Source organism: Corvus kubaryi, unplaced genomic scaffold (genome assembly GCF_017639235.1).
Source record: "Corvus kubaryi isolate FWS band 111438036 unplaced genomic scaffold, C.kubaryi_AGA036_p1.0 74, whole genome shotgun sequence".
Lineage (NCBI taxonomy): Eukaryota > Metazoa > Chordata > Aves > Passeriformes > Corvidae > Corvus > Corvus kubaryi.
In genome coordinates this window covers 12,367,835-12,380,201 of record NW_024582061.1, presented here as the reverse complement: position 1 = coordinate 12,380,201, position 12,367 = coordinate 12,367,835, and the positions used below count along the sequence as shown (strand labels likewise).

Genomic DNA, 12,367 nt, shown 5'->3' with positions numbered 1-12,367 from the left:
TGAATTTGCTTGATGGCACAGCGTGTGGCACACATTCAAGAGAATTTCCTCCAATGTCTTTGAGACCAATCAAGAATATCATCCAGCTTTTTTTTTTGTTCATCAGACCCTCACTTAATGTTCTCCCATCATGAATTGATTACAATATCCACAGTAGGAAATCATACAGCAGAAGCATCTGTGTCCCTTTCCCTGATGCAAAAATGCTTGTGGTTTTGAAGCATACTCTGTAACTTTCTGAAACATACTTACATGGCAAATATATTTATAATAAAAATTACTAATCAGTATGAAGATCTGTCCCTCCTCTGTCTTTTAGGGTGCTACAATTCCAATTAACCAGGCCAGGCCAAACCATAATCTAACATTCACCAAGAAAGAGCCAATTGGGTGAGTATCACTTCTTTCTTCTTAGTGACAGCCTTGACATGCAGAAAAGCCATGGAAGAGCTGCCAGCAAATATGTAATCTCTCCATGTTTTTTCCTACCTGAAGTGTCTGTGCGATTATTATCCCCTGGAATTACCCACTGATGATGCTTGCATGGAAGAGTGCAGCATGCTTGGCTGCAGGCAACACCCTCGTACTCAAACCAGCTCAGGTAAGAGCAAAAAATGATTTAGGCAAGATAGGAGATTTCACCCATAGATTAGTCTGTCATATGTACCCATGGATTGACTGTGTCATGTGTTGGAAAGTGCACATACAATAATACAAACTGCCATGGTGATACCAGATACTGATTGACTCCAGTTATGCTCCGGTGCTAATCTCATTTTCAAGAATTAATTTATTTCCACAAGAAGCCATCATTTCTAATTTGCCAATACTGTAAGAAGGTGAATATTGTATCAAAAATAAGATGTATTGAATATAAAAGGTATCATCGTGCATTTGATTAAAATAGGAGACCTAATCTAGATGTTTCTACTTAGGTCACACCTCTGACTTCCTTGAAGTTTGCAGAACTTTCAGCTAAAGCTGGATTTCCTAAGGGCGTTATAAATATTCTGCCTGGTTCAGGTAAAACTTCAACTCAACATTTTTCTGGGAGAGGTCATGCTAAAACTGGTGAACTTCTTCACCTTTTTGAAGACCTGTTACATAGGTATGTTCATAGGCACTAGGCTTGCATCTTTTCATGCAGCAATTTCACATGTTTCCAGAAGAGAATGGGAAAAATCTGGCTTCAGTTAGGGGTAAGAGCTGTCAGTCTATACCTTTTACAAGTTCACACAATTAACATGAACACTCTGGAAAATAATGTATTACAGAGAAACATGTTTCACTTGATTGTAAGACTTCAGTTTTTCTCCTAATTTTATCATCAAATGGAAGTATTTAAATGTGACTGTGAGACCTAGAGCAAGGTGCTAAGATGCATATTCATCAGTGTAGTCATGGTCCACACTGTGTTCCCTGATGTCACTATTTTCCTCCTTCCCCTAAGGAAGAAAAGTGACAAAGCAATTATATGGGGCAGGCTTGGTTACAAATTAGATTATTCCACCTACAGTGGATTATTAAGAAGCTCATTAGTCCAGACAGATGGGACAATTTGGAGATGCTAACAGGATCCAAGTTTTTCACAGTCATAGGAATAAAGCTGCAAATATAAATAAGGATGTGATACTGTATTTGATTTGTGGTGTTAGTTCCTTCTGTGTTACAGTGCTGCTGCTGGAGTAGTAAAAATTGCCCATGTACCATCCAGTTACACTGCTTTCCTCACCCTGATAGGTGGCTTAGTGGGACAGCACCTCTCTGAGCATCCAGATGTTCGCAAAGTAGGATTCACCGGTTCAACACCAACTGGGAAACAGATCATGAAGAGGTACTCTCAGCAAAAGATTCATAAATAAACCCTGCTTAGTCTGGTTCTGAAGTATCTTACTAGATATATTGTGCACGTAGAAATAATGAAAAAGTAACTGCATATGGTCGTTTACCACTATGTAGAATTCTACTAAGTCACTATCGGACAATAGAGGTTTATACATTTTCACTAGTTATGATTCAAAGGAAATAAGGGAATAAGATATTAAAAATTTGGTTTATATGACCGTTTTTATTTTTTACAGTGCAGCTGCTAACCTGAAGAAAGTTTCTCTCGAACTTGGTGGCAAATCACCATTGATCATATTCAGTGACTGTGAACTTGACAGAGCTGTTAAAATGGTAATGTTACTTTGAAGTAAAATATATTCAAAGACCTTGTGGTACATCCTCACAGTGTTGCAATATTCTTCTTGACTTGCCAAAAAGAATACCAGGGATCCTTTGCATGAAAAACCTTCAGATGTTTCTTTATGCCAGCACAATTTAACTGTTCATGCTGCCCCAAAAAGTACTACAAGCAATATACATTAGAAATTACAACAAAACAAAGAATTGAGCTCCCTATTGCCATGTAGTTTTTAGTTCACCATCAATCATAATAATTCACCTTACCTACCAGCCATATTTTGTTCAAAGTTCATAAATAAGATGTTGTATTGGTGATATTCTTTTACATAAAGCATTAGACTTTTAGGGTCACAAACACTGAATGCAACCTAACGGAACAGAATGAAAGGCAGACTGAACAAAATGCATATAAATATTCATGTTTTTTTCCTGATCAGGGTATGGGTGCAGTATATTTCAACAAAGGAGAAAACTGCATTGCAGCTGGCAGGCTGTTCGTGGAAGAATCAATTCATGATGAATTTGTTAGAAAAGTGGTAAGATATTCAAAGATTAAAGTTAAGTAAGTAGAGTTTTACTGTGGCAGAAAGATCCATGAGTTTTATAGACACTTGTGTTTCTTATTTTCAGTTGCTTAATTTTTCATTATAGCTTATGATAGACAATGCTGCTTCTCAACAACTATTTGCTATGTTATGTAACTTCATTTTAATTGGGTAACCCATAGGTTGAAGAAATAAAAAAGATGAAAATTGGTGACCCACTTGACAGATCTACAGATCATGGTCCACAAAATCACAAGGCACATTTGGAAAAGCTGCTGCAATACTGCGAAACTGGAGTCAAAGAAGGAGCCACTCTGGTGTACGGAGGAAGACAAGTATGTAGGCCAGGTAAAACACTTTCCAGAGGTATTTGGAACTTCTATGCTTTATGCAAGAGCTGTCACGATTATCTCAGCTGTATTTTGAGGAGTTGCAATATCATGGGAACGGTACCAGGTAAGCCCACAATACCACAGGGCTTTCACAGCTCGTATTATGTGAAGCTGTGCAAATGAAGTGTAAGTTACAGTCTGTCCTCTTTTTTTCTGCCATTTCTCTTGAAATGCATGCATTTCCATTCATACTTCATTCATATCTATTTTCTATTTCAAGTTGCAAGTTATTTATGACCTCAAAGTATGGGACAGAGATGGCCTGGACAACAGCAAACCCTCAAGCACTTTTACCATGCTCAAAAGCTGCTCTATGCTCTCTTTAGGTTTCTTCATGGAACCCACTGTATTCACAGACGTTGAAGACCATATGTATATCGCCCAGGAAGAATCCTTTGGCCCTGTGATGGTGATCTCTAAATTTAAAAATGGGTATGTTCTCATTTGGTTACTGTTAGAAACTTTATTTTCCCATTTTCACCTAAGGGAAGAAGTGATAGCATACAGAATATTTTATTAAATCTTGTTAGACCAATCTGAATACCTGGTAGTATTCAGGGAAATGTTTTACTGAAGTTTATGTGGTAACTGCAATAGATTGATCAAATTACAAAATGTGTATTTTTCCCAGTGGAATTACTTATTTTTTTGTGTTACAGAAGACTGCAGTGTTGTGTATGGTGTAATACTAGCCCATTACTGTTGCAAATGAAAATTCCTCTGTGTATTTTGTAAACTGTCGCTTCTAATATCTTTCATTCCAGATCATAAGAATTATTTTACATACAGATGAGATTAAAACCCTACATAGAATCTTAATATAAGTATTTCCATCAGGTTTTCCCTTCTGCAGTTTGATAATGAAGTTAAGAACCAGCCATGTAGATAACTCTTCACATCCATAATTATGTAGTCATAAGGGACTGTGCTGAATTTTTTAAAGTTTTAAACTACTACTGATTTTTGAAACTGTATGGAGATGAGATGCGGCTAGAAAACGGCACTCTGGAAATGGCCTGGGAGTTGTGTCTTGATAGAAGTTTGAACTTCAGCTTTTATTCTCCATTAACTTGTAAGGCTGGACAAAATTTTAGCAAACTGATTCATCATCTGCTTTACAGGCATTTTTGTATTGCTCTAATTCCCAAGTTGTACAGTAGCTGAGCAAAGTTGTATGCATACAGCAGCATTTCCCGTGGCATTTCTCAGTATAGATATTAACTGTTGAGATGTGAGGTTAAAAACTTCACAAGCTTGAAGCAAGGGTGTGAATTTCCATGGATCTGTCAGATTGACACACATATTTGCCCTTGGTAAGTCATCTTTAAAAAAGCTCAGTGGAGAAGAAAGGCCATGGGAAAAGTTGCTTCAATGACACTGAAGGTGGAAGGTTGCTAACACTTGTTTATTTTACCTAGTTGCAATTAGATAATTTCTTTCCCCCATAGGGATGTCGATGGAGTATTGCGACAGGCAAACGCCACAGAATATGGCTTAGCTTCAGGAGTTTTCACAAAAGACATAAACAAAGCTCTCTACATCAGTGAAAAGCTAGAAGCTGGGACAGTTTTTATTAACACATACAACAAAACTGATGTGGCAGCACCGTTTGGTGGATTTAAGCTGTCTGGCTTCGGGAAAGATTTAGGTAAGTTGTCTCCCTCCCTCATTTCTCATCTCAGAGTCCTAATCAGTGGAAGAAGCACTTTGCCTGGGTACAGTGTACCTAGTCAAACATGAACTATGGGTGCGTTTCCTGCATCTCCTACATTCCTCCAACTACAGTAATCCAATTCCTCTCCCTTTCCTAAATATTCCCACCTCAATACTTCCCATTCAGCCTTTCCTGTACATTTGCGAAATGATGCTATAGCTCTTGTGAGCAGACAAATTACAGCTTGTCCACAGCTGTGTACAGGCTACAAAATGTTGCCAAGTAACAAGGGTATTGGCCAAAATATTTTTTCCCTCAGAAAAATGCTGATTAATGTTTCTCCTCTGAGTAAGAGCATGGTAAACATTTTTATACCTTAAAATGTCACCAAAAATTGCCAAAAGCCACAGAAAAAGATGCATTAAAAGTATTTTCTTTTCAAAACAACTTTTTTAGAAAAGTGAAGTCTACTCTGCCAAAGAAACTTCACAAGTCTGGAAAGATCAAGCCTCATGGCACAGAAAAAAGGAAAACCAAATTTCATTCACACAACAGATTTTTGCCTTTGGAATCTCCAAAGACATTTCCTGAAACCAAAATGTCTGATGGTATCAGGGAAAAAAAGATTACTGATTTTTACACAGCTTCTCTACCTATGAACTTTAATAGAGGCAAAGCAAAGCTCATAAATTCAGCTCTGGGCCCCTGGTGGCCATCTAGAGACTGCTGCTGCTGATGGTTAAATTCCAGTTCCTTTTTTCTTCTACATCTGTCAGGCCTGGCCTCTTGTCAAACCAGTTCTGTAAATCACAGTGGGAAGGTAAGTAGTTTCCATTGTTCCTTAAGGACTCAAATATTGGCTACAGTGTTTCAAATTTTTTCTTAATAATAGTTACAGCCTGACAAAATTAATGTAGCTGCTGTTCTAACGGGTGAATATTGTGCTTGTACAGGTGAAGAAGCTCTTCATGAATATCTCAGAACCAAAGCCATCACTGTGGAATATTAAAGTAACAGCTTCACTTGGGAAGTGAACTTTCAGCAGAGTTTCAATCTTGATGACTACACGAAGCACTCTGCCACGCGTAGGATACGCTGTCTGCAGTGCTACAACCAACCAAACAAAACAAAACACTCATTCTATGGATAAGTTTCTATAAATTAGGTCCAAATTTTAGTCTGACAGACAATGGCTTTTGGAAATTACCCTGAAGCTATTTAAATTATGCAGCAGCAACAGTTGGTAGCACAATTTTCCCCCATCCTCCCAGATAAAAAAACCCCAAGAATATGGTTCGCTTTTTTTTTTTAAATAGAACTGAAGAATAAGTTCTCACATACCTACTTCATACTTCTGCGACATGTTTACATGATCATTTTAAATCCTTAGTCATTAGGCTTTTAAAGTTGAACTAAAATATACTGATTATGCCATTTTTGCTATAAACCAGTTCAGGTTTTATGGTAGCAATTAAACACTCTGCTCTGGTGACTTTTCAGCAGTACAGAAAACCTTTGTGCCATAAGAAGTAAATCAATGCAAGGAAGTGCACTTACTATGATCTTTGTATAGTACATACAGAGTTCAACATTGGTGTTAAACTATGCATATCAAGCTAAAGTTGCTGAAAATATTTTCTACCTTTTTGTTGATACAGAATGTGTGATCTGCCTGCAATTTGAAAGGTGGTTACATTAATGGATTAAAATCACTTTTTGTGTCTGTGCACATGGACTGTAATCACTGTTTCGTACTGCACGATTATTACTTTGTATTTCACGCTTTTGGTTTTTTTTTTTTTAATCTGTGGGAAAATCCCTTGTAAAATGTCCAAGGTCTGATGTTGGCTTTCAAACTTTTTTCAGTTTGGAAGAAATTTTCTATAGATTGAGACCTTATTTAACTAAGCCTGTTAAGACTCCTTGCTCTTAGAATGCAAAAAACACCCAAAGCTTCATCTATCTGTGGGCTGCCATTAAAGGTAGCAGTCTGATTCTTTGATTCCCATCCTACCCCTTCACTAAAATGTTCTGTGGTTTAATCAGTAGATCATCTCCATCCTGTATGTAAGCCACACTGTAAAAGAAAGACCAGAATCCTTGTTATTTCTTACTGGAAATATTACAGAAACAGATATTAAAACTAGAACTTTAAGTATGGGATTCAAAATAAATTCTATAAATAACTGCAGGTTTCAAGTCAAATATTAAGTTTAATATTTGAGCAAATACAGCATAGAAAAATTTTACTTTAATGGTGTAGAAAATAGAAAGTTCCTTTAAGAAACAGTGACATCCAGGAGCATGACAGATACTTCTGAAATGCAAACTGATCTGTGAAGTAAATGCAACAGCCCAAACCATTGTAATTAGATCAATCTGAGGTAAGTATGAATGAGACACACTGTCACAGATTCTGGTTTCACAATTGTGTCAAGCCAAATTAAGCACAGGCCAGCTGAAAATTCACCTCTTTATCCTTCTGAAAATGACGGATGTTAACAAAATGGAGATTGGAAATGTGGCAGGGAAATTGGGGGATGAAAAGTGTAGCTTAAAGCTATCGTGACACCCCAGAGGCAGACTTGATCCTTTGAGTATGGAAGGTATTTGCACCACATGAGCCTGTAACCCTCCCGAGCTGGTGTGGAGCTCAGTGCAGGCACACAGGGTAAGCAATCCTCTGCTGAACTCTCTCGTCATGGCTGTCCTTACCCAGGCTGGCTCAGCTAGAAACGAGCTCAGCCACTGCTCCAGTGCTCAGCAGTCACCGTCAGGAATGCAATGCAGACATACCTCTGGGGTACTTAAGGATCACGTTTAATACTGAAGATAGTGTACATAGCACTTCACAGGACATGGAATATAAAACGAAAGCTTTTTCCTAGCTAAGTCTCTCTTGCCCTTGAAGCAAAAACTTCTTCTATCAATCATCCTATAAAAAAAAAGTCTTTCTTCAATAAAGGAACAGAACAAGAGTTTTAACTTTCAAGTGCCCCTTACGCTAGCTGTTTTCTTAGTGTAATCTACTATGAAGTCCACTTCCCTGTTATTTGATGAATCAAATCACACTTAATTCTTCAGAAATCCAGCCTCCCACAGTCATGAGTGGATTCTGAACTCTCCAGAATCCAAATCTATAGCATTTCACAGGATCCTGAGAGATGCTGCACTGGGAAACAAGGTGGTTTTAAGGGCCAACTCTTCAAAGTGAGAAAACATGATTTGGTTGCTTTGGAGTTTTTTAAAGTAAAATAAAATGGCTTTACTCATTCTCTTTGCTGTCCAAAATTTCTATTTTGCCCTTTTCTCCCTTTTGTTTAGGAAACTTAATGTTGTCTATTGTCACTTCATCTGTTACAGCATCATCTTCATCAGATTCTGACTCATCTTCTGAAGTCAGCAACTCTTCATCTGTATCAGAATCACTCAGTTCAACTACAGCCACATTCTGGAAAAAAAAGATCTTGGTTAACACATTACATATACTATTTATATATATATATATACATGCATATATACACACACACACACACTATAGCACTTCTATCACTGGAGTAAAACATAAGGCAAACACACTAAACAGCCTGCTACCATAAGAAAACCACAGTCACAATAAAAAAGACCTCTGGGTTTTCCTAGGATTATGATGAATATCATGAAGAGATTCCTAAATATTTAAATTGCAATTTATATTGGCCTATAGCAAATCTAAGGCTATATTTATATCACTATCCAAGAAAGAACTGAGTGCATAGCTGATCTCAGATTGACAAAATCAGGTATTTAAACTGATGAGAAGCAGGCATCAATACCACTTTTCAGTAAAAAATTTAATTGAAACCATTTAGTGCATACAGGGTCATGACAAATACACAGACACACACACACATATATTTATCAATATAGTTCATATCTTATAATGTAATAGTACTCAGGGCACTACAACTAGTCTAAAACAGCAAGTAGTTTAAACCACCAGTATACTTTTTGAAGTGATCTCCTATATCCATATACAGAGCCATGATTTTTGAGGTCTGCTTAGCCAGAAGGCACTTGGCTGGATCATGCACATATATCACCTTTCTTATTTAAGCATGTGGCTGCAGCACTTCAATTAAAACCAGAAAGAAAATATTTATGTTACTGTAAATAAATAGACAAATACCAGCAACAAAGGATCACAACAACACTAACAACTTTTCTAAACCCAAGATCTAGTCAGTCCTAAAAATAATGACAGAGCAGAGCTGAAAGCCAGTAATTACACTTACACTAAAGCCTCCTGTTAAGCCTTACTAAGCCTCATATTGTCCAGTTGCTAAACCAAATTACCTATGAGACTTTTAAAATACAATTTGTGACTTTTGATTCAGAGTTGTTGATTCAAAAGCATGTCTTATTCTGTTCTTAAACTACTTTATCCCCAGTGATTAAATTCTGCAAGTATGAAAACCAGGATGTAAATTTCAACCAAATAAGCATCCTTATTATATATAAGTTTTGAATTAGCAGATCACAGACTATGGTAAAGACTTCACTTTATCTATCATATTACTCATTCTAAGATCGAGGAGTTATTTTAATCCCATCTAAATTTATGTTAAAATAAAAAACGTATTTACCATTTCTATAACTTTTTCTGTTTCACTGTCTAGATGTTCAATATCAAACTGATGAGCTGGTGCTGTTACCATCTTTCTCTTGAGCTCATCGTTTGCCTGGGCCATCTGTGGTAAAAAGCTCTGTACTCGGTCCAAAACTGAAAAAAAAACAATTATCACATTTATATAAAAAAGTTAAAGAGATGCCCATTAGTGTTCACATTTATACCTCAGAAATGAGCCTTTAAACAGATTCCATTTCAACTGTAATTTCCAGCCATCTACAATAATTAAGTATAGACTGAAGGCCTCAAAGAAGATGGAAAAATTAGCTGCAGCAGATGCCATGATAGACTAATGAAAGGTCTACACAATTGACTAAAGAAATTTTGAAATTAAGATGGTGGGAGAGAGATGGAAACTCCAGGCTGAAGTATAAAGCACTTATCCTCTACAGCTCAGTGGGACTTCACAAGAATTTTAAGGTAATCAATGCAATTAGGAGAATCACACTCCTATGCCTTCCACAGAGGAAGACAGTATTTTCACCTCCAGAGTTTCTTCAAATAAACTGCTCCACACATGGAGATGAGCCAAACAGTTTGCTTTCTTTGAGAAGAGGTACTATTCCAGGTGAGCTCCACAAAAGGAAACAGGTATAATCTACCTTTGAAACACTGTCATCTTTGTAGAGACTTTTATCTAACAAAGAATTTGATGTAACAATCTTTTTTAATTTCAGCTCGATCACAAAGCAGAGAACAAAATAAGTTGACAGGAATCCTTTTTAAATTAAATGCTTTTATACAACAAATATATCATACTGACAAATTACTTCTAAGAAGAAATAAGAAGCCCAAGGAACAACTCTGCACTGGGAAAGAACAATCTGTCCCTAAAACTTAGAGCTGTAATGCCTAGCATTGCAAAATCTAATTTTTGCAGCAGCAGCACTTACATGACTCACCAGCGGGACATGGAACTGTAATGGGAGGAGGACCTACCACCTGTAGACACTGAACACAAGAGCTTCTCCCTTTACCTACGCAAGGAAAGCACTGAAGCCAAAGTTCTGTCACAAGTGTTACCTACTACTTGACACAGTTACAGTACAAGCTCCTCCTTACTTACCACTGCTCCTTGGCAATTTAACCGTCTGTAAAGTTGTGGTCTTGTTGCTGCTACATTTTGAATTGATCAGCAAAATGTCTTCCAGCCCTGCAAACAAACAAATAAGTATTGCAGTGCTTAAGCTGACAAGTTCTCCGTAATTGTCATCTGCTTTTGCTGCTTTTGGAAGAAATACTGCGCTACAGGGGCCACAGCTCTCACCCTGCAGGTCACCTCTTACACACTCCTTAAGTTTAAGCTAAAGTTCCTTAAGCTGTTTTTGAGCCAAAGACTGATTAACCGAGAGTTATAACGCATAGAAAAACTACCTGCAACACCCCACAGCAAGGCATGGTGCGGTGGGAGCTGAGGCGTGCCAGCCGCACCGATTTAAATCCCTCCCCTCATCTGCGTGGTGCCAATGCCCTCCGCTATCTGAGGGCAGCAGCAGCGCCGCAAAACCCAAACGATGCCAGGGAATTCGGCATTAATTAGCCACATTAATCCTTATGACCACCAACGGAGCCTTCCGCCCGGTATCATTAACTAAAGCGAAGCGTTCTGTCTTTTAAACTTTTTTTCTGGTCTTATAAAAACGTTGTTACGACTGCCCATCGTTTAACGTGGATTTCCCCGCTCATTTACTTCGCGTTACCACAGCCCTGCCTGGGAAAGCAGCTCTTCTATGCACGCGGGATGCAATCACGAGTGGATCACCAGCAGCCCGGCGGCCTGACGAACCCCTCCCTTGGGCTGCCTGCCCGAGCCGAGCCCCCGCTCGCTGGTGGCCGCTGCCGGACTCACCTGGTCGGCGCCCCACGTCCAGCAGCTCCCGGGAGGCTGCCGGCCCCGCCGCCCCGCCGGGCCCCGCCATGCGCCCGCCGGCACGGAAGTGGAGCGGCCCACGCCCTAGGCGGCGGCGCGGGGCGCGCCCCCTACCGGACGGGAGGAGCTCGGCGGCGTGAGGGGCCGGCACTGCCGCCCGCAGCCGGGCGCGACAGCGGGGACAGCGCGCCGCGGAGACCGTCATGAAACGATTTAAACCTTCTGAAATCCAACAAGGGCAACTGCAGGGCCCTGCGCCCGGGGAGGAATAACCCCGCTACAGGATGGGGGCCGACCTGCTGGGAAGCAGCTCTTCTCTGCAGAGAAGGACCTGGGGGTCCTGGTGGACAACGAGCTGTCCATGAGCCAGCAGCGAGCCCTGGGGGCAAGGAGGTCCGTGGTGTCCTGGGGTGCATTAGGAAGATCATTGCCAGCAGGTCAAGGCTGGTGATCCTGCTCCGCTGCTCAGCCCTGGTGAGGCACCTCTGGAGTGCTGTGTCCAGTTCTGCGTGCCTCAATACGAGAAGGGACATGGAGCAGCTCCAGCAGAGGCAACAACGATGATTAAGAGACTGAAGCATCTTTTTAAAAGGAAAGGCTGAGAGAGCTGGAGGCCTGTTCAACCTCAAGAAGAGATGACTGAGAGAAGACCTCGTCAATGTACATAAGTATGTAAAGGGAGGGTGACAAGAGGATGGAGCCAGGCTCTGCTCAGTGGTGCCAAGCAATAGGACAAGAGACAACGGGGAGAAACTGATGCACAGGAAGTTCCACCTGAACATGAGGAAGAAATTCTTTACTGTGCAGTGAGCACACACTGGAACAGGTTGCCCAGAGAGAGTGTGGAGTTTCCCATACTGGAGATATTCAAGAACTGTTTGGACACAATTCTGTGCAAAGTGCTCAAGGACAAGCCAGCTTAAGCAGGGAGGTTGGACCAGATGATCCACTATGCTCCCTTCCAACCTGACTGATTCTGTGATTTGGCACAAAAAGTCCATCCCTTCACCTGGAAGAGCCATGAGCATGTGGAACCAAGCTGCCAGCAGG

General features: G+C 39.9%; 2 protein-coding genes across 2 annotated transcripts in view; one reads left to right on the top strand and one right to left on the bottom strand.

Annotated features, from left to right (window-relative positions):
• The window catches only part of ALDH1L2 (aldehyde dehydrogenase 1 family member L2), a 29,483-nt gene extending 22,976 nt beyond the window's left edge, over nt 1-6,507 (top strand). The window contains 10 exon segments of the mRNA XM_042050928.1: nt 320-390; nt 496-601; nt 936-1,023; nt 1,741-1,834; nt 2,082-2,178; nt 2,625-2,723; nt 2,915-3,080; nt 3,451-3,556; nt 4,573-4,772; nt 5,732-6,507. Of these exon segments, the coding sequence (XP_041906862.1) occupies nt 320-390; nt 496-601; nt 936-1,023; nt 1,741-1,834; nt 2,082-2,178; nt 2,625-2,723; nt 2,915-3,080; nt 3,451-3,556; nt 4,573-4,772; nt 5,732-5,787 (1,083 nt within the window). The 3' untranslated portion in view covers nt 5,788-6,507.
• Nucleotides 6,508-7,577: 1,070 nt separating this feature from the next.
• On the bottom strand, nt 7,578-11,395 carry NOPCHAP1 (NOP protein chaperone 1). The gene is made up of 4 exons (XM_042050929.1): nt 11,297-11,395; nt 10,514-10,600; nt 9,404-9,540; nt 7,578-8,229 (listed from the first exon to the last, which is right to left on the bottom strand). The coding sequence occupies exons 1-4, from the start codon at nt 11,364-11,366 to the stop codon at nt 8,044-8,046; spliced, it is 480 nt and encodes a 159-aa protein (XP_041906863.1). The 5' UTR covers nt 11,367-11,395; the 3' UTR covers nt 7,578-8,043.
• Between the last annotated feature and the right edge of the window lie 972 nt (nt 11,396-12,367).